The sequence below is a fragment of the Salminus brasiliensis genome, chromosome 19 (genome assembly GCF_030463535.1).
Source record: "Salminus brasiliensis chromosome 19, fSalBra1.hap2, whole genome shotgun sequence".
NCBI classification, from domain to species: domain Eukaryota; kingdom Metazoa; phylum Chordata; class Actinopteri; order Characiformes; family Bryconidae; genus Salminus; species Salminus brasiliensis.
Window position 1 is genome coordinate 7,480,692 of NC_132896.1, and position 22,016 is coordinate 7,502,707.

The window sequence follows — 22,016 nt, forward strand, 5'->3', positions numbered from 1 at the left end:
TTGTCAAGAGTGAATGTATTACTTCTACTACTAATAAACTGAATTGTGAATACACACACACCGCTCTATTCAGAAAATCCATTGCTAATTATTCAGTTATTTTAGCTTGATAAATCTGTGTTGATCCATTTATCAAAAAATTAACACAATGGCCAGAATCAAATTGTCCCAAAGTGGAAAAACAACAAAAATTGAAATACAAGGTGTTTTGTTTTTGCATAACTGCAACACTATACTGCTAAAAGTGTGTTGTGGTGCCTTTCATTAGTAGTAGACAATGTATTTATCCACAACATAAAAGGTATTTATTAACATTTTAGCAATTATTTACAAAAATAATAAAAGAATAAAATAAGTTAAAACTAAAATGGTCTTCACGGGTCCAGTTTCCTTTTCTTCATATACTGTCCGTGTCTGTATGGACTCTGATGACCTAGTAATAAAAATTCAGACAAACAAATGTGGTCAATTACTTTCATTGAACATGAAATTTAGCACCTTTGCATGCTGCCATACAGAGTGTCCTTACTTGTTCCTCTAGCCCCTGCGCTAATCTGGGCTGGTGGTTGGTAGTGTGTGTGCCTTACTTGGCCACGATGGACCACTGGGTCCTGAGGCCGAACTGGAGGTCTTAGAGAAGCAACTCTCTGAGGAGTCTTGCTTCGTGTCACCATCGTGTGCTCACCGGGAGTGGCGGGCCGAGCAGCCCCTAAAGATTCTCTTGCTGGATCACCAAGCGTATCGATGCCATCCATAGTGAAGTCCCACAACTCTGGGTCATCTGAGAAAAGTGTGGAGGAGAAAGTTGAGAATGCACCCCTAACAGTTTTTAGGGGGTTTTTTTGTTTGTTTGTGGGGTTTTTTTTAAGTCATGGTGAGGTCATGCATCCCTTTGTTACGAGTGCTAATAAGCATGAAGCTGAACCTTTCACCCACACCAGCAGCTCTTACCAGCCAGATTTTCCTCCTTGTTGGTGGGCACTGTATGTCCATTAGGTGTACTGTGGTTAATGGGACCTGAGGCCTGGCCTGAGAAAACAGATGTGCCTTGGAAAATGCTGCAGTAGGCACGGGTTTATGCTCATCTACGCTTTCAAGCACAGTCCATTAACCCAAACTAGTATAAAAACTCTCTTTCAGTTATACCTGCTTTAAGAGGAATCTCAGGCCCCGAGTGTTCCCCTTTCAGCTGTGGCATCTCCTTCTGCATCTTCTTGGCCTCCATCTCCTGCCTGAACTTTTGCTGCAGCTGCTGCTGTCTCAGCTTCCTCTGCTGCTTGGAGTCCAGCATGGGGTTACAGGAGGACAGGTCCACCATATCAGCTGCTGACCTAACCACCACGACAGAGGAAGCAAGTCAGCACACTTTATTTAAGAACGTAGGAGTGCAGCTGCATAAATGTGGTGGTTCTAATGAAAATGTTGGAGACTATTTGAGCAAGATGTTTTTTATATACAAGCAAATGAAAAATGTAAACTTTAATTCTGCAACTGACCTTCTATGAAACATTTAGCCAAACATGCAGTAAGTGGGGGTGGGGTAATAGTAAAAGACTCAGGAGCTAGTTGTAACAGTCCATAAAGAGTTTGGTAAATTAATGCAAAACACATTGTATACTATATTAAAGGCCAGGATGCCCCTTCATTTGCCTCCTACACACAACAACCCCTACAAGAATTATATGTCTGCATTACACTACAAATAACCTCCTGTCAACCTGTCAAAACCTGTAAAAAAGACTTGTGAATATGGGTGTGAGTGAAGAAAGAATAAGTGGTTTTATATTTGGACCTGTATTGATCACTGCATACTGGTCCTTAAATTTCATTTAAAGTGGCCTGCAGTCAATCTTTCTGGACTATATGATGTTACCTGGACGTGTTGCTGGATCCGTTTTCACAATCCTGCAGAGCTGATGTATTGCCAGAGTGCATTGTCATGTTTGTCAGTGAGGTCCTGGATCCCATGGTATTCTGCTGCCCTGCTGGCTGAGGCTGGACAACAGTCTCAACTGAGGCAGTGTGTTGTGGTGCGGGATCGGCTGAATTACTGAAACCCTTGCAGTCAGTGCGGGCCAGGCTGTCAAACCTGGCCTTCTCCACAGACGGCTCGCCATTGTGCCGCTTCGTCTTGGCTGGATCTAAAGGGGAGGGGGGCTGCAAATGGAGCAGATTTAGCATCATCATTTTGGTTGGGAAACATTATGAAAGTACTGCATCTTTTGATGGGTGAGAAATAATAAGATTTAACATGGTGCTTTGTCAGTATTTTGGGTATCCTGACCTGCTTGGGAATCTTGTTGATGGCTATGAGGTACTCCTTGTTTAGGATGCAGTTTCCCAGAGCATTTCCAAAACATCTTCACAGAAAGGTTCACAGAAGTCAGATCAAACAGTTCCCACATCACTGATACTTTATTAAATATATATTTGCTTTATGATGATTTTTTTTTAAGCCTCCACCTAAAAACCTCAAACTGAATTAAGAGACAACAATTACTTCAGTGCTCTTTTCAGTCCATCTGTGACAGCCTCCTTTCTTGCTTTCTCCAGCGAAAGGGCCTTGGACTTTAAGCCCTCGCTTACTCCATAACCCACATCTTCATGGTAGGACCCATCCTGTGATAAAGACAGGTTCCGCAATGCATACAGACTTCATATACGAGATGCAACCATATTATTTTATTTTACAAAGCTCTTACCTTTAGTTGAACCTTCACAAATGCACTGACCCCAACATAAAATTTACCATTAATCAGGTCCACAAAGTCTGCAGAGAGGGAAGTAAAACTCAACGCAAGCTTGGAAATAACAGTAAAAGAGCACAAATGTTCAGCTGAGTGTAATTATTTGGCAGTTAGGGGTGGGCAATATGGTAAAAATAATAGCATTGTATAATATATTTAATAGAATTTAATTTTCATAGGATTATACTGATCAGCCTTGGACAGTAATATATGCACACCGTATTACTGAAATTGTCCTTACCAACATTTTGTTGAGTAATTGAGTGAGACCAGCCATTGTACCCAAACATTTCATTGGCCAAACTGATCACTTTGTGACCCTCAATGTAACACACCTGCAAACAGACAGACAGACCAACACTCAGGTATTTGCACAAGAAGGACCAATACTGTAATACAGTATAATAAAAGGGCCACCTTGCCTTTTGCCCCCCTCCAGCCTGTCTGGTGCTGATGTACTCCGGTCCAAGTCTCTGTCGAAGAGCATTCTGAATTGCCTGGTACTCCTCTGCAGTGTACTTGTACTGGAAAAAAGAAATATATATCATTAATGTACATTATCATCCATTACCATAGCTATTAAAATTTGATTCAAATGGATCCACATGTGGGAACTACATTACTGTATGAGGACAAAATAGATGAGGACAAAAGACATGATCTGGATTTACTGTGTCTGACTTTTTTCACCATTAACACTGACCCTGGCTGTGTGAAGTCTATGTGCAGGAGTGGGCAATATGAAGATACTATAGAGACAAAAGCATTGGGACACCTGAAATCAAGGGTATTTGAATAAAATGTTTATCCTGCTTTTGTTGGAGTAACTGTCTCTACGGTCCAGGAAAGAAGGCTTTCTACTAGATTTTGGAGGAGCATTACTGTGAGAATCTGATTGCATTAGTGAGGTCAGGATGTTGGATGATCACCACCCCACCTCATCCTCAACTCATCTCAAAAGTACTCGATTGAGCACCATCAATCATTCCAGAGAGCCATTCCAGTTCCTCTGCTCCACGGCTCAATGCTGGGGGCTTCATACCCCTCTAGCCCACACCTGACATTAGGCAGCATGGTGCCAATAGGTTCATGCATATCTGCTCTAGAGAGTCCTATTCTATTGGCAGTTCATCTCCACAGGGACTAGACATCTGTGTAAACATCTGTGCATTTAAACATCTGTACAACACAAAGTAGCTGAATGCATTCATTAGACAGGACATATGGTGTATGTCAAGCAGGACCTTGTCCAGACCGCCCTTGATGATTAAATCATGCAGATCAGGGTTTCTTAGCTCCAGCCCTGTAATCCACCTGCACCGTGCAGGTTCATGTTTCCCTGCACCGGAGTCTCATCACTTGCTAATGATCCAGTCCTTCACGAGCTGAATCAGGTGAGCTGCAGAGCTGCAGAACTACACTCCCAGTCCTGCTGACCCCACACTGCTCACTGCACACTACACTAGTGCCTTAACGTGCCTGAGCTCATCAGTGCAAACCAATAAGTGCAATAAGGCTCCTCGTGTGCTGGCTCGAGCGTGTTCGTGCAGGGAGCAGGGGGTCCACGAGCTACTCCTTTACTGTACACAGCAGTGTAGCTAGTGATGAATGCACTTGTGGGGGTGTCTCGTGAACAGAGCCATACCTGCCCAAAGCACACACTGGGTGCCGCCTGCTGCTGGTTTCTGTCCTCTGGTCTCTCACTGCAGCGCTCCATTATGCATCTGCTGGATCCTTATCTACTCGCTTGGTGGATCGTGGACAGGCTTCGTCACATTCTGGCCAGTGTTGGGGTCTGCTAACTGGCCACGTTAGGAAGCTCGTGCTAGCTAGCTAGCTAGCTTCCATAGAGAGCCAGTCCACAGCTGTCCCGCGGTTCTGGGAGTCCGGCTAACTTTACCTTTAACTGCTAGTTGTTAGTGTTTACGAAAACAGTGGCGTTTAAAGTGCTTTTAGCGTTTATAAAAGCTAAGTGTGGGACTGCAAATCGGAACTTCCCGCGTCAAGGAAGCAGTAAACGTATAGGAATCACGTGACCCACTACCCACGCGTCGTACGTCATATGCAAATATTGAGTGCGTTCATTATATTATATTATTTAATATTATATTATTATATCGCATAATTATTACCAGTATGTAAAATAATTGCGATGCTTACATTAATATTTATTAAATACTAATTTAAATTAATTTTCACAAAATTTCACTGAAAGATTTAATGGTTTCTAAAAGTTTCTTACATTTCCAAAACATAAAACTAAACACTGAGTGAATGTAGATGTAGATGTTGCCTTCACAGACACTAAGCAAGGATTACTCTGCTAGAGTCTGCTCTGCCAGGCTCTCTGACAGATGGGATGGAAACTGAACTGGACATGAATGGACCCCCTACTGAGAATTTCACATTTAGGTCAAAAATGTTGTGACCTGATTTCGTTACAGTATTAATGGCAAAGGAAAAAGCCTATCCCACATTTCATCCAGATACTTGTGCCTTCTTTGTCATTGTACAGTAATGTTATGTGGTGCAGCCCACACAGAAACACGCACACATTTCTCTTTTTGTAATCAAGAATTTTTTTATTTCACAAAACAACAAGAGGATAAGAGGCAACAGACAGCAAAAAGCACACATAAGAGACATGGGCAGTTACAATGATCATAGGTACAACATCACAAAATTAAACAAGGGATGAAATGTCCATTTTCAACATATACCTTGCGGAAAGCTAAAATACGTAACACAAAAATTTGTCATGTTTCAACAGTCTGGGGTTTTTATTTCTTATGTTTTTTTATTGGTTGGTAGATTGTTCTTTTTATTTGGACATGTTTATGTAGAAATACATACATTATGTAGGCAATTTGTTGGTGAACTCTATGCTTATTTTTCAGACCTGTTATTCAGTAGCTAATCCAGTAAGCAGCTTTTCAGTAAGTATGCTTAATTATTCAGTAACGGCTCGGGAACTAATGTGTAACCTCTATTTGACACAGACAACTGAAATATAGGCCCACACACAGGCCTTTGCACTCTAAACAAAAGAAAATGTGTTATCTAGTACCGAGAAAGGGTTCTTTAATATATAACTTAATAATAGATATAGATATATAATAATAGATATAACAACAAAATATGTAGAGCCTATACAAACCCATCTACAACATACAACCATCGTTTATCGTATATTACACACCCGTTTAGCCGGCTTACCAACATTAAAACATCCAAATTCACTCAAGAACCATTGAAGAACCCCCTTTATTTTAAGAATGTAAGCATGAAATGGTTAAGGTACCCCATAGAAACGCACTGCCAACAGAACGGGCCGCTTTGGAGCATCCACACTCAAGCCAAGGTCACCATGCCCAATGCCAAGCCCCCAGCATTTGGCTGTGGAGCAGAACCCCATTCTCTGAAGCTACGTCTCTCCACCCAATACCCTTAGGACGAGTTGGACTGCCACAACATATCCAACATCAGTACCGAACCTGGGCTTGTGTATCTGAGTGCAATCAAATCCTCACAGCAAAGTTCCAACATGTCCTATAAAGCCTGCTTATAGATTAGAGGGTGGTACTGCAGCAAAGGCAGGGCAAACTCCCTTCCAATACCCTTGACTCCAGAAGAAACCCTTTACAGGGACCCCCTACAGTGTGGATGTGATCAGCCCTGCGTGTTTATTACATGGTGTTGCATCGTCCGAAGGTCCAAGCAGCAGCGCCACCAGTCTGGTGTCTGTCTGCATGGGCAGTCTGCGAGTCTGCCAGCTAAAAAAAAAAGCAGGAGTGGCTTGTAGGACTACAGCAGAGGAATGATGGGCGGCCAAACCCAGCAGCAGCAGCAGCAGCAACAGCAGCAGCAGCAGCAGCAGCAGCCCACACTGCTGTTCAGGGATTAGTGCTGTTTCATTGGGAGGCGAGAAGGTGTGCGTAAAAAGAAGGAGAAGAGGCTGTGGTGCGCATCTCATCTCGCATCTGGGTTTATTTCCCCTAAAGTTAAAGCAGCCAGGGCGTCCATGACTGCTGATATGGAGTTTACACACATGGAGCACATGATGGTGAGTTCAGACTGTGTGTATGTGGGTTTCTAGTCCACGTTTGAGGTGATTAACTAAGTGCTGTGCTACAAATTGGGGTATTTAGCTTGTTTGGGACCGGGGTAATGAAGGGGGGGTTATTTTTTCGCGTTTACCACTAAAGTACACCGATTACCAGGTGAATTGTACCTTGTTGTTCGAATTGCCCGTTCCACCTTAAATGGTGCAGCAGTTGCGTCCTGGCGCCTCGGGCGCCAGGACGCAACTGCTGCACCATTTAAGGTGGAACGGGCAATTCGAACAAAAAGTAGCGTAAATGAAGGCAACTTCATCTTAACGTGCATTATTTAGTCAATAACTGGACTAATAAGAGATGTAGACCAAGAATAGACCAAATCTAACCCGTTTAAACTATTGCAAAGCTCTGGATCATGGACACCAGAGCCAAAACAACACGCCTGCAGGAACAATTAGTCCAGCAGAGTCCAGCTGAAGTCATCATATCCTCCCCTCTACAAATAGAAACTAGTAGGAGCTTCATGTCTGGCTTTGTACCCCACCTGACCACGTTTAGCACGTTTCTAGCTCAGCCACACTTCTGCTCCCCAAATATACTAATATAGCTAACGTGACATGCACTGACACGCCGAGGAGGAACAAAGGTGAAGCAGAAAAGTAAACACTTGAAGTACGAGCACTCAGTAGGGTCCCTAAAGCTGTATTTTATTTATTACAATTTGATTGCACGTTTTATTTCCCGTGTTTTGAGAGCTGGTCTTGTGTGGAGGCGAGGAAGCTGATGACTGATGCAAGAGTCTTTGTTTGTACCCCTTTGTTGAACTATGAATGAACGGGCGTTTCCAGTAGGGGGCGCACGATGAATGGGATCCAATGGGAGTCCTGAAGGAAGGGCCACCTACAGCACTTGCACACCTAAACACACCCTGGCATTTGGAGGGGCTGGGCAGTAATAAAGGAGCTGCTGGAGCTAAAGCCATAATTGCATGAGTATACATTAACTGGGAAGTGTTCATTTTCCCAGGCACCCTAAATGTCTGGGGGATATATATATATATATATATATATAATTTTTAGATTTGCAGATATCTGAGGCATATTTAGCATTAGATATGTGATAGAATGGCCATGGGGTGTCTTGGTTGCTAGAGGTTTACAAACTGAGCTGTTTTTTAAAACATTCATACACATAAAATAATTAAAAAACACAAATAATAAATAAACAGTACATTTAATTTTCTATGAATGTTGTTTCTCAGGGCCTGGTGACAAATGCTATTTTAAAGAACCCACCCTGGGTCTAACTGACCCAACATTGCTCGGTTATATGAAAAATTAAATATGCTGGGTCATAAGACTTACCCAGACATATACCTAAACCATACTTTGGGTTGGTTATAACTATTTGAACTTGTTTTGGTGGCGTTTATCTTTTAACATTGTATATTATTTTCTTTTTTTATTATTTTTGTTCTAACAAGATTCCTAACAGATCTGCCTTTTTATTTCTTGATGCTGATTTTGAAATCACCACCCAGTCACGCTGTTATTTTCACACTGTAAATGAATGTGTCAGTTAATAATGTACCTTACATAAAAACATCACAGTAATTCTCTTATTTATTTGCTGTCCTCAGGATCTACAGAGGCATTCTGAGTGAAAGTGGAAGTCGTTCTCTGCTCGAATAAAGATGCTGGAAGACCTGAGCGGGACACACACTAGACCATCCACCCCCAAATCAACCTCTTTCAGTTTCTCTGCCCTGGCGTCCCTACCGCACTGCCTTCACATGGACGGGAGCAGTCACCCCATCAGGAGGTGAGGTTATTTATTAATCAGTCACCAGATTGAGTGACCAGTCAGAGAGGAGAAAGTTGTGGTCCTCTATTTTAGTGGATTTCGGACTGCTCTGGTTCTGTTATATGAACCTGTATGTCTGTGGGGGAGACACACAGGTTCATATATATATAAATAAAAAAAAAACAACAACAACGCACACCCTGGAAAGATCATCAAAATGCTTTCTTAAAGATTCACAGTTCTTTGCAGTCAGTTATTATTGGTTCAGATCGCTGTGGGATTTTCTCATTCCGAAACATTTAGTTTCTTGTTGTTCTAAAATCCTGGATTGTTTAGGGTTTCCACATCCTGAACAAACCCAGTTCGATTAGCCGGAGTGAAACAAAAACAACATTCCAACAGGGCCTCAACCTGACCTGAGACAGGAAGGTGTTACAGGACTACAGTACAGTGCAAAACTGCAACATAGACCATGTATAGTGCAGTTAAAGGGCCCTTATCAGGGATTCCTCTGGCTTGTTTGGAATTGGAAGAGGTTGATGTAATATGTGAATCTACCATAACCTACAGTTCACCCCCTCCGTCCATAAAGTACATATAAGAAAACTAAAACTGCAAAAACAGCCTGTTTTGAATTCACTAGTATCATGATGTCACAAAAACCAACACGTCCGGAGTCTGAGAGAGAGCACAATTGGCCTTCCTCTCTCAGGGGTGGGTTGATGACACTTCCTCCTCGCATCACTCCCAGTGTGATATCGGTCAGCACAGGCGTCTGTTAGCTGTTGTATCGGAACTGGAGAGCTGCGCTTTCCTTGGAGCATGCCTAGTATTAGCAGATATGTGTGTAAAATACATTGTGCATTTTGCCTATAAAGATTCACGGTAGATGTTGGAACATTGCTGTGAGGATTTGACTGCATTTAGCTACGAGAGCATTGTTGGGGTCAGGTACTGATGTTGGATGATTAGTCCTGCCACTCCAACTCATCCAAAAAATATCAGCTTGAGCTCCTTTACTCTAGAAAACGCAGTTCCACTACACCACAGCTGAATCCTGAGAGACTTTACACCCCTCAAGCTGATGCTTGCCATTGGGCATGGAGACTTTAGGCTCATAACGGGCTGCTCCACAGTGTCCCATTCTGTGCGTTCAGAACTGAACCAGTGTGTCAGTAATAGGAGCTGTGTTCACTGATTAGAAAGGTCTACATACTTTCGGCCATGATGTGCACCAGAAGTTCCACCTATTGTGAAATGTGGAATCCAGCCCGGAATCAGGGCAGATGAATCAATAGAAATGTGGAAGTCGATGAGCACAAATAGGCGTGGTGGAAAGTTTCGCTTGACTGTTTTTGGCTCTTGTCAATATTGCAGAGGACTTCCTGTTGCTCTCAAATAAGCTGTCCAGCATGTGTCACACGCTACGATTTAGAGTGCCGTTTGTACGGGGTGGGCTTTTGGAGAGTCAAGTAATAACTATGTGAAAATGACTGTATAATGGGGCTGTGCTGTTTGTCTAATTATTCTTCTTAGAGTCATTGGGAGTCAGTCAGAGCTTTTGGAGTGGAACACAGCGTCAGGGAGGGTCTCCAAGGGTCTCTGATTGCGTAGCATTCGGCCATGATTGGTGTAGTGTAGTGGGTAGCAGCACCACCCTCGCCATGGCAGATAAGGGTTCGATTGCCTGGGTGGGCAAGTACACCACACTACATCAATAAGAGCCCTTGGGTAAGACTCTTAACTCTATATTCTCCTACCTGTGTAACATGGTTCCAGTGTAATTCACTGTGCCACCCGGATTCCTTCATGCAGATATTTTTTTATATTTGCCCCGTTAACTTTGTAATTCATTGGTTTCAGTGGCATTTAGGTGGACAATGAACACAGGACAAAATACATGAGGTTTGCAACACTTTTGATCACCTCAGGGAGTCATAGCACATGAAGCTAAGGAAGTTGTACAGACCGTGAACTTGTTCTTATGGCAGATACCTGAAAATGTTTCATTTCATCATCATATTTTAAATGAGATAATAGGCTGGATCATGCTTAATATATCCAGAGATGTAAACTGAGGTAAGTTAGTAAGGAAAGTTAAAGGACAGTTAAAAGAAGGTTTAATGCAGCTTTCACATTACATGGTGTAATGGACGATATTGTGCTTAGTGCCCCTTCGACTAATGAAAACTGTATAACTACAGTAAATAATTCAGGCCATGAGTAATGCCTCATACTAAACAGACCTACCGTCCAGACCCTGAGTTGCTTATTTGGACACAAGTCCTGGCATGCAGTTGGACGGACTCTTTCTCTCCCTCCTCCTCTCTTGCCAGGGCTGTTTTTGAAGTGAATTTCTGAGCTGGGGGAATTCTCTTATCAGAATCAAACAGAATGAAGGCCCTGCTCGCCTTACACTGCCAGCCTGCTCTTACGTCACACAGTGCTTTCCCTGACCACCTCGGCAGCCTCACATTTTGTAAAGCCGCTACTGCAGGGTCATTCAGTGCCTGCCCACCACTTGTTTATCACTTCACATACTTCAGATACTCATGTGATTACCCCTTTTACAGCCATGTAAAAAAACATAGACATTCGATCTTCATTCGATCAAAATTGAAAGATGGAGGAAATATAGCCAAACACATACAGCTGAAGAAATATCTTTCATAAATTTGACAGTTTTTCCCTTTTCCGCTCAATTTGGTACTGCCAATTAATCCAACCCCTTGTAGCTCCCACTAGCACTAGCGATACCCCTGATACTAGGAGGGTAGTGACTTAACGCATGTCTTCTCCGTAAAACATGCAAAGCTAGACACCACCTCTTTTTAAGCGGCCTCTCCAGCTCCCCAGGTCCGCCACAGGCGCCCCGTGCCAGTCAACTTCGCTTTTAGGCTGATGAGGGGAGAGCACGTCATGTACCCACTCAAAGACAGCACGGCCAACTGTGCACTCTCTGACTCCAGATGCAGATGGCGAAGCAGCGTGGCTTAGGGATTCAAACTCGCAACCCCCTGGACCATAGTGAAGAACTGTCTTTAAAAATAATTATAAATAAGTTAAATATAAAATATAATTGACAGTAATGTAATTTCCTTTTGAGGAAAGGTTAGGACACCCTCACATTTATTACAGCTTAAAGTGTCTAAAATCAGAATCAGCTGCAGAACATCAGCTGCAGATGATCAGAACATGGTTAGAGAGGGTTCTGGAGGAGTTATTTTAGCCTCAGATGTTTAGTCTGGTCTGCTCTTGATAGTTGAAGTGAGGGGTGAAGATCACCATGGCCAAATCCAAAGCTCTCTGAGGCCTTCAGAAAGAAGGTTGTAGATGCAGAAGAGTCTGGGAAGGGGTTTAAAAAGATAAAAAGATCTCAGAACAATTAGAAATCGTCCGTTCCACTGTCTGCTAGATCCTTTACAAGTGGAGAACTCCTAAAACAACGGCTACCATGGTCAGGTCAGATATATAGATATATATAATAATGGCTACATGCATGCTGAGAGCATGAGAGAGAAAAAAGGAAAGAAAAAAGGAATTAGGTGTGAAGAGGAAGGAAATTTGGTTTCTCAAAAACCCCAAAAAACATTAACGTCTCCTGAGCAGCCTTCTGCTGCCCCTTTCACTTTCTGTCCCCTCCCTCCACACACACACACACGCACACAGTGGGTCATGTTCACTCCTCCCTCTTTTTGCCTTGGCTCAGGACTAACTACCGTTGCTTTGTTTTCCTCTCTCGTGACCATGAGGACTCTGTACCGGCTGAAGTTAGTGAGCTCTCCGAACCTGAGCCAGCTGGGGAAGAGCGAAAAGGCGTCTCTGGAGGAGCAAGGCTCAGGGCCCAACGCCACATGGAACAGGTGAGTTTTCTCTACGATGTCTACTTTCCTTCACAACGCCTCAGTGTTTTTGATAAATGGCTTGGTCCTGTTCTTGCTCTGCGATGACACAACCTTCGAATCACCATGAGCTAGACTGGAGCAGGGGGCGGGGTGTGTGCTGGATGCTATGAAATTGCTTAAAAGGTTCCAAATCTGTGCATTTTTAGCAATAATTACAAGAGCAGAGAAGAAGAATTGAAGACGAATGTAGGTTTGTGTAAAGAGAGTAAAGTATATGCCGATCAACCATAACATTAGTACCGCCTAATGTTAAGTAGGTCCCTGTGTGCCACCACAACAGCTTTGACCATTCGAGGCATGGACTCCACAAGACCTCTGAAGGCATCCTGTGGTATCTAGCACCAAGATGCTAGCAGCAGATCCTTTAAGTCCTGTAAGAACCTTCTTGGACCACTTTTAGTAGTTACTAACCTGCATACCAGGAACACCCCACAACACCCGGCTGATGTTTTGGACATGTCCTGACCCATTCGTCTAGCCATCACAATCTGGTTCTAGTCAAAGTGGCTCAGATCCTTATGCGTGCCCGTTTGTCCTGCTTTTACAAATATCACCTTGAACTGAACTGACTGTTCACTTACTGTCTATCTTCATCTACAGCGACATCTGTCAAGGGGTGGATATATTAATCAATGTTGTTGTTTTTTCGTTTTTCTTTCCTCCTGATTTCACCTGTCAGTGCTGCTAATGTTATGGCTGATCTGTGAAAGGGTTTAAAAGGGCCGTGGTATTGAAACAATTTATCTCATTGTTTCTGTGTGTTTACTGCAGCATTCACAATGCAGTCATTGGAGTATTTCAGAAGAAGGGACTGGCTGACAATGAGCTGTATACATTGAATGAAGGCGTAAGGTGAGTCAGATCAGTGAAACCTCACTCATTCCTCCCAGACATTCCTTTAGTAAGTGGTCAGCCCTCAGTCAGCGAGGTCAGCTGCTTTACACATTAGTCGCTGGTGATTTATACAGCAAGCCTACACTGGGCATGAACCAAGAGTTTTAACAGCTACAAAACTGCCGGATATCACCTGCTAGTCACACAGCCGGGCCATAGAACCATAACTAGCGGCTAGAGATGGCATTTTGATGTTTATTGGGCTCAGTATTATTAGCAGAAAATGAACAAACGTAGCCTGAAACAGCACATATTCCCTGTGTGATGTATAGCTAGCTGTGTGTTTTTCCCTGTAGAGTAGTGTTTGAGTAGTTTGAGCATGACAGCCTACTTTAGAAGTGAAACTGTAAAAAGAAGAAGAGAAAACTGAGATATTTTAATGAGTGTAGAATAATGAGGAACACAGGAGCCATGTGTAAAACAAAAAAACCCTATATATATATATATATATATATTAGTCTTCTGGAGTCCCACAGGGTTCTGTGTTAGGGCTACCTATGAAGTTATGGTTCATTATGATAAATGTAGTTTAGAGAGTGAAGAAATTAACACTTCATTTCTTCACTCTCAGAACTACTTTAATTATAATTAACAATACCTTCATAGGTAGCCCTAACACAGAACCCTGTGGGACTCCACAAGATGTACTAACCTAAATGGCTACCAATTATTCATAATGGTTTTTGCAAAGAGATTAATAACAGAATAGTAACCGCAGGGTTCAAGAGGTTACTGTCTCTCCTTGCTAAAAAAAAAAAGGGGGGGGGCGTGTATTATCTTTAATTTCTAGTTTTAAGTCTCTAGTTTTTAGAGAACATGTCGCTGTCCAATAAAAAAAAAAAAAAACATGTACTTTTGCCCGTTTTTAGTTTTCTCCATCGTTCGAACCCTGTAGCTGCTCTGTACACTGTAAATAATGTTGGATGAACAGGCCAATAGAAATGCTCTAAACTACTCTTATTTGACATTGACTTCCAATTGGTATCTGCTGATACTCAAGACTTTAAAATTAGTCTCAGTATCAAAAAGGAAATGTGGTATCACAATGTACCGGCTACAGACATAACAGTACAAATTGATATGGTAGTGCTATATATGTTAAATAACAATATTAAGGTGATATCGGCTTGTACAACTTACGACATGCCTTGATTAATGCCCTAATCCTGTGATCTTTGTCCTTTTGCTCTATTGGTTCAGGCAGCTGCTAAAAACTGAGCTGGGCTCTTTTTTTACGGAGTACTTGCAGGTAAGGCAGCGTGTCCGAACTTGTTTGTTGAGCTTAAAGCAATTGTTTGATTCAGCCATTAAATGTTTCTGTCCCTCTCTTGTTTCTTTCCTGTTTCTTTAGAACCAACTGCTGACTAAAGGGATGGTCATTCTGAGGGACAAAATAAGATTCTATGAAGGTAAAAACATTAAACACTAACTTTTAGAGCACAGTCGTCTTTGTGATTCGTCTCTGCACCAAATTGCACTGAATTGCTTGTTTGCATATTTACATGTAAATATGAGATTTAGAGAGACTGCCAAGTTATTAGAGCTGTTCTTTCTCAGGTCAGAAATTGCTGGACTCACTGGCTGAGACATGGGACTTCTTCTTTTGTGACGTCCTCTCCATGCTGCAGGCCATCTTTCACCCAGTCCAGGTAGCCGCTGCAGCTCCAGCACCATCTACTTTCCTCCATATTTACATTTACATTTATGGCACTTGGAGGAGAATGTAGGTTTAGGATCTGGTCCCACGAGTCGTATTGAAATAGTTTGTTTATTACTTTCCAAAATAAATGGATACTTTTTTCATTCATATCCATCACAAACATAATGACAACCAGCAGTAACAGACATACTTACAAACTGAAACTCAAAATGATTCGTTGATGATTAGTTGACTCAGAATGAATAGTTGAGCGCTAAAAGCACTACACAGTGACTTTATATCTGTTCTTCCCTGAACAGTAGAGACAGTTACTCCAACAAAAGCAGGATAAACCCGTTTTTAATACCTTAGATTTCGAAAGGAACAATGAATGAGCAGGTGTCCCAATACTTTTGTCCATATAGTTACGTCAAAGAACGCTTTTTGCTTAAGGGTGTAGCTGAAGGTTTTGTAGTTTGCTTTTGTTTAGTTGGACCCTAGATAGATGGATTATATAGTAGCTGAAATACTTTATTGATCCCAGGAGGGAAATTGCAGTTGTTACAGTTGTGACCGTTTGTGTAAAAATAAACACTCTATAAAATACATTGAAAAACTAAAAGAGAGGGAGTGAGTGAGCATGTGTGTGTGTGTGTGTGTGTGTGTGTGTGTGTGTGTGTGTGTGTGTGTGTGTGTATATATATGTGTATATATATATATATATATATATATATATATGCGCTATTTTTATAATATGCTAAAGCATAATTTCCATAATCCACTCACAAATCAACTAGTGATAGTGGTGTCCCAGGACTGTTTTTGAGAACTGTACATTCACTGGATCATATGAATACCTTGATTCATCCAAAAACCCACAGATACTTATCTGGAACATCTGAGACTATTTAGGGCAGATCATCAATTACATGTTTAGTGATTGATAAGAGCTTGTGCACTGCGACTCCTGTGACACCAGTGTTACAGGCCAGAATTGCAGTCAGTTGTCAGACAGATGTAGCCCTGTAGGCGTTGTAATATCCCAGTTAATGTTTCTGTTAGTAGAACTGGGTTTCAGAGTAGAATCCTGAGCATGTTGCCTTCAACACTGAATCATGACTGGCAACCTGATCATCCTGGTTGTAGTGCCCCCTACTGGTGTGTTTTCATCATTCACATTCAGTTGAGCGAGCCTCAAAATGTCCATGCTGTGTTGCTATGAGACGCTCTAGAGCACCATGCTTCATTTTTATTAAGCTATTATAGCAATGAGAGCTCGGTGTTAATTATTGAAATGAAATGGCCACTGGTGTTGCTTTAGCTTTATCACATTATTTCTGAACCATTTGGATCATTTGTTTATTTTATTGAATATATTTATTAACCAGTTTTTGTGGCCTTGATTTCCCAGCAACAGTACAGTTGTGAGAAACCGAGCCTGGACTGTGCAATATAAGAAATGAGGAACGTATTTCAAATAAAAGCCTTTTATTTGAAATAGCAGATTGAATAACCATTGAGTCAAGACCAGATTGGAATTAGCTGCCTTCTTCTTTAAGCATGGTGCACACGAGCAGTCAGTCTACAGCTTTCCTGAAAAGCTTATTGAAACTGCATGGAATATAAACTCACAGCAGAGCTCTTGTGCTGAGAGGTACTGTTGTGAGGATCAGGGCCAATAAAAAACAGACAGATTAATTACATGCGCTGTTTTTTGATAGTATGCTTGAAATGAAATGTATTAACTATAATAATCATGCCTAATCAGCTCAATAGAAGATCTGTTTAGGTGTCCTGTGGGTATCTGGACCCAAGACCTGTGGTGGATCAAATCCTTTAGCTCTTGTCAGTTGTAAGATGGATCTAGCGCAACCACCCATGGTAAAGGGTGCAAGTGTACCTGGCCATTCAAGTGATGTACTAGAAAACAGGACTCCTCAGACTGAAACACCTGCTTCCATTGTTTCAAGGTCCAGTCCAGACACCCATCGTAGGCATGTTTGACCGTGAACAGGGGTTGGCATGAGACTTATGACATAGTAGTCTTTCTGACGGTTACGCCCAGATTGGATAGCCTTTGTTGCCCAAATCCCTGGTGGCTGTTTTTGATTAGTCCCTTCCTGGACCACTGTCAGGGGTTACCCACTACAGCTGACCACAACCTTGCCACTTTGGATATGCTCTGAACCAGTTATCCAGCCATAACGATTTTGCCTTTGCCAAAGTTACTCAGGTCTTTGTGATTGACCCATTTATCCTGCATCCAACATATCAACTACAAGAACCCACTGTTCAGTTGCTGCCCAACATGCATCTCAGACCTTCAGCCGTATTTACAAGTCAGTCAACGTTCGCATATACAGATGAGGAGAAAAAATAAGCAGGGCCCAGTTTTCCACAAGCATCTTGGCTTCAACATCTTCCTAATTGGTTGAGAGAGTGTTCAATGGGATGCTTACTTGACCATTAAAGAACTATCTTTGCAATAGGGTGCTTTCAGGAAAGTTTGGTCTTTGAAATGGTGACTGCAAGGCTGAATGTTTGCTGCATGCTTTTTTTTCTACTTTCTAGGTAAAGTTATTAGATTACTTGTGTTTTGATAAAACTGCTTATATTATACATTGCTTCAGGGGAAAGAGCCGTCGGTGCGCCAGTTAGCTTTGCTGCTCTTCCGGAACACCATCACTCTGAACATGAAACTGGAAGAGGCTCTGTCCAGACCGCGGGCTCGCGTCCCTCCTTCTATTGTCCAGATGCTTCTGGTCCTACAGGTACAGAGCAGGGGTGTGCATTTCTGACCCCACAACTGTTTACTCTGATTATTACTCTGTGAAAAAAGATTCAGTGCATCAAGAAATCTCAAATTTCACTACAATTAGATTTCATTATTTTCTTACCATTCAGATTCAGTAAAAAATACTTATTGAATGTTATTAGAATTGTTTAGAATCAAAGCAGCTAAGCCTCAGTATATCATTATTACATCCCAAGCACAGAGTGCAAAGAACCTGACCTGTGCTGTCCTGCTGCGAGTGGGTGTCACTGGATCCTTATGTGTGGTTTGTGTTCTGTGCAGGGTGTTCACGAGTCCAGAGGTGTGACGGAGGAATATGTGAAGTTGGAGTCGCTTATTCAGAAGGTGGTGTCTCCCTACCTGGGCACGCAGGGGCTGTGCTCGCACGACTGTGATTTCACCCAGTGCTCCTGTGTTATTGGTAAGTAAAAACACTGAACACACTCAGGTTTGTGACATGTACTGCCTTCTAAGCAGCATTATTATTTCCAGCAGAGATTAGAAGCACCTAATAGACGAGCAAAAAACATACATACTTCATCAGACTATTTTAAAATCCAGTTATCCCAGTGGTATTGTTTATATAATTCGGGCTGCCCTTTTATTAAATAAATAAGTAAATAAAGTAAATAAAATTTGGAATAAACAGTCATTTAATTCAGAATGATAAATGCTTCATTTCTTCTCCAGCACTTTGTTACATGTCCCTTTGCCTTAATAATAGCATTAGTTTAGCAGGTAAGAACTACACCAGTGTCCTCAGATATCCCCTGTCCATTGTAGTCCACTTTTCACCAAAGTGTTCTGCTTGGACATCACCAACACTCCCACAGTCCAGTCCAGGATGACCTCTGCAGGGTTCATAGGTCCATGCTTTGACTGTCCAGCAAAATCACTGCAAGTTCTCAAAGCCCAGGTCTCTTGATGAAATGTGCATCCAGTTAATTGGAAGAGAGGGCTAAAATGGACAATTGAGGCTGGTGTAATCCTTACCTTTTGTTGTAAGGGTTAATAGCCAGACATGGGAATAGGTACAGGTATGCTGGAGCAGGAATGAAAAAATGTGTTCAGTACAAACTACAACTTTATTTTCTAATCCTTGATGAGGGGTGAGAGTTCCTCACACTTACCACCACAACATACTTTGACTCTGTAACACAGACAATAAAGGACAACCTTCACCCAAGCCAAAGCTGGAGCACTGACAAAGTTCCTGTCAATAACAGGACTAAAAAACATGTCTGTAACCCCCCCCCCTCTCCCTTTGACATTATTCACTGTATTATTATCTGACTACTGCCTGTTTCTATCACCCTGTCTCTAATGTCCAGTACACAATTACAGACTATAATATGTCACATCAGTCTTTCTTGTCCTCACAGAAAAGCGTTTGCCATGGTGCTGGTCGAAGCCCGGCGACATACAAACCACTAACCCTGTGGTGCGCTCCAAAAGCTACAACATCCCCATGCTGACCCCCGTAGCTGAGTACGACTGTGAAGCTAGCTCAGTGGGCAGCGTGGGCATCCGACGTCATTCAGCCTGTGAGGTCACTTCTTGCATGGAGCAGCAGGGCTACTCTTCACTCTCTGTGGGCATAGAGACCAGCTCCACCCCACGCCTCTCTCTGGACCATGACCTCACCATATCCGGGGTGATTCGAGGAGCTGCCGGACAGCCTGCCATTTTTGTCCATAACTCAGCAGGACCTGTACATGCTGGCCCCCAGACATCCACGTCCGAGATGGAGAAGGCCATCTCCTCTCCGACTAGCTGCTCCTCCAGCCCGGAAACTATCGTCATGCAGGGTGTGGATTCACTGGAGTCGGATCAGGACGGGATATTTATTGACTTTTCCCACTGCCGCTCTGACTCTTTCGGCACCAGCCGGAAAACCAGTTGACTTGACTCGCAAAGTGCAATGGAAGGAACGTCATCAGCTACGGCTCAGTAGCTGCCGTTCACTGGATTGTGAACGCAGCAGATGAATTTAAGACTCACTACATGGATTTAATACACGTACAAATGGTGTATTTTCTTTAAACTGGACGTGGTGATCTCCGCATTAGCGCTCTCGCTGCCAGCCTCGCTTTAAAAAGAAGAATAGACTCGAGACTGTGTTGGATATTTCTGTTTTTAAAAGCTGTTGCTTTTTTAAGGTGTACTCCACAGGATGTACTGTATGCTTTTGGAGATATTTCTACATATGTTTTCATAGGTACATGCCGTTACATGGAGAGCTTAATTTGCTTAAACGAGTCTCCATGTATGTATAAATAACACCTGAATGTGAAATGCTAAATCTGTGATTGTAATGGATTTTGATACATCATCGTTTTTCATTGCATTCATTCCTTCCTTATAGGGCTTTGAACATCAATTGGGTACTGCACAGTTTGGGCTCAGAGTTAAGGTTTTCAGCAGCCGTTTACCTGTTTAGCATTCTGGTGTTAAAATATTGCACTCAAACTTTCCTTGTATTTTTTAGCTGCACTATTGTAAAAATAGGGGAAAGGGAAAAGAACTACAAGACAAAGTGTGAAATGTGCTGTGTTGTGTTCAGCGGAGGCCCATGTGACGTTTCAGGCCAGTAAATTCATTTGTATTTCAGTTTAGGGAACTGGCTTTAGCTATAGCTCAATCATTATTTTATTTACATGAATATTTTATAATATAATTGTTGATTGTTTTTTGTTAAATATAATTGAATAATTCATAGAAGAATTAGAAATTAATTTTTGTTTTGATAAATTGGTCACCTATTCACTTTTTAAAGCCACCTCTGTGAAGGTGGAAATACAGACTATTCAAATCTTTGATAATTCAGAGCTTCAGATGTAATAAATAGTATATCTAGGCTATACCCAGCACTGATTACACCTCAAACAGTTGCTGATAATTACACATTGGACATGCAAACGTACTGGTATCAAGTCTTTCAAATAACAGTGAATAGTAGAGGTGGTCGGTCTAATCAAAGATGCTAGAAAGATGTAACAGGAGGCTGTTTGTGTTGCACACTTAGGAAAATGTGAACTGTATTTTGATTGTAAATACATGTTTTGTTTAGTTCTTTTTTTCATTTCTGTAATTAAATGTTGGAAACGAGCTTTTAGACCATGTTTATTAATTGTGTCTTAGGGCTCTGTAGTTTTTAGGCCAGTTTGGAAAGTTTTTTTTACACATGCAGTTGGGAAGGCCCAGCTTTTTCAGAGTAGTTTCACTGTTGATTAGTTTCACAAATGCTCTTCGTTTGCATCCATATGTGACACTACACAAGCATTAAAATCTTGCTTTTGAAGGAAAAAAGCATTTGTTTTTGTGCAGTTTTCTACATGTTTTTTCTGCCTGTGTATGCATTAGCATAGTGTAAATATAGCAGCATACAACAACACTGTCCATGCCTACATCTCTCTCTACAGACCTGGGTGTAAAATCATATTAGACATTACACTGTCTATGACTGAGCACAACATGAATGATCAATGATCTACCAACCATCCATATACTTGGTATAGGTTAAATTTAGGCTTAAGTAAATATAAGACACAATCAAAAACTACTACTACAACTTTTTTTTTCTATTATGGGTGACAATATATAAAGTACTATGGGGGGAAATTAGTGGGACTTCATGAGTTGTAATAGTTAAGCATAGAACAGTTTATTACCCCAGCATTATTACCCAGCTGGATATATAAATAAATAAATAACATATATATTTGTATTATTATTTATTTATTTATTGTATATAGTAAAATACATGTCCATATATATATATATATATATATATATATTCTTTTTAATTACATGATATTATTGTATTTTATCTTAAACAAAAAAAAATTATTTTAATATATATATTTAGTAACAATATATGTTAATTGGTCAATGTAATGTATGCAACATTTTTGTCAAAAGATACATGTAACATTTGTTTTTTATATTAATTAACATTTCATATTCAGTCCAGTAAATTAATTTGTAGTTCAGTTTAGAGAACTGGCTTTAGCTATAGCTTAATCATTATTTTATTTACATGAATATTACCTTTTTGTTGATTGTTTTGTTAAATATAATTGAATACTTCATAGAGGAATTAGAAATTGATTTTTTGATAAATTGGTCACCTATTCACTTTTTACATTTTTTTAACTATAAATCCTATCTTAAACA

General features: G+C 41.3%; 2 protein-coding genes across 4 annotated transcripts; one reads left to right on the top strand and one right to left on the bottom strand.

The window, feature by feature from the left end:
• Positions 1–292: 292 nt before the first annotated feature.
• Positions 293–4,762, bottom strand: rad52 (RAD52 homolog, DNA repair protein). 3 transcript variants are annotated; one of them, XM_072664145.1, is made up of 11 exons: positions 4,393–4,762; positions 3,170–3,271; positions 2,989–3,082; positions 2,703–2,770; positions 2,501–2,619; positions 2,285–2,360; positions 1,874–2,157; positions 1,147–1,331; positions 952–1,029; positions 686–781; positions 293–433 (listed from the first exon to the last, which is right to left on the bottom strand). In XM_072664145.1, the coding sequence occupies exons 1-11, from the start codon at positions 4,462–4,464 to the stop codon at positions 375–377; spliced, it is 1,233 nt and encodes a 410-aa protein (XP_072520246.1). In that variant the 5' UTR covers positions 4,465–4,762; the 3' UTR covers positions 293–374. The 3 variants fall into 3 exon arrangements, with proteins under 3 accessions (XP_072520246.1, XP_072520244.1, XP_072520245.1); XM_072664143.1 differs by having other exon boundaries at positions 530–781; XM_072664144.1 differs by lacking the exon at positions 952–1,029 and having other exon boundaries at positions 530–781.
• A 1,806-nt stretch (positions 4,763–6,568) lies between these two features.
• On the top strand, positions 6,569–21,149 carry prr5a (proline rich 5a (renal)). The gene is made up of 10 exons (XM_072662975.1): positions 6,569–6,810; positions 8,445–8,626; positions 12,361–12,471; positions 13,285–13,365; positions 14,608–14,656; positions 14,759–14,816; positions 14,965–15,056; positions 17,677–17,817; positions 18,123–18,261; positions 19,223–21,149. The coding sequence occupies exons 2-10, from the start codon at positions 8,499–8,501 to the stop codon at positions 19,741–19,743; spliced, it is 1,320 nt and encodes a 439-aa protein (XP_072519076.1). The 5' UTR covers positions 6,569–6,810; positions 8,445–8,498; the 3' UTR covers positions 19,744–21,149.
• The last annotated feature ends 867 nt before the right edge of the window (positions 21,150–22,016 follow it).

Excerpts from the sequence above, each read along its gene's own strand:
- rad52 (XM_072664143.1), bottom strand. The coding sequence starts at position 4,464 with ATGGAGCGCTGCAGTGAGAGACCAGAGGACAGAAACCAGCAGCAGGCG. Across the intron at positions 2,620-2,702 it reads TTGTGAAGGTTCAACTAAAG|GATGGGTCCTACCATGAAGA; the intron begins GTAAGAGCTTTG and ends TCTTTATCACAG. Across the intron at positions 782-951 it reads CAAGGAGGAAAATCTGGCTG|ATGACCCAGAGTTGTGGGAC; the intron begins GTAAGAGCTGCT and ends CACTTTTCTCAG.
- prr5a (XM_072662975.1), top strand. The coding sequence starts at position 8,499 with ATGCTGGAAGACCTGAGCGGGACACACACTAGACCATCCACCCCCAAA. Across the intron at positions 14,817-14,964 it reads CAAAATAAGATTCTATGAAG|GTCAGAAATTGCTGGACTCA; the intron begins GTAAAAACATTA and ends GTTCTTTCTCAG. Across the intron at positions 15,057-17,676 it reads CCATCTTTCACCCAGTCCAG|GGGAAAGAGCCGTCGGTGCG; the intron begins GTAGCCGCTGCA and ends ACATTGCTTCAG.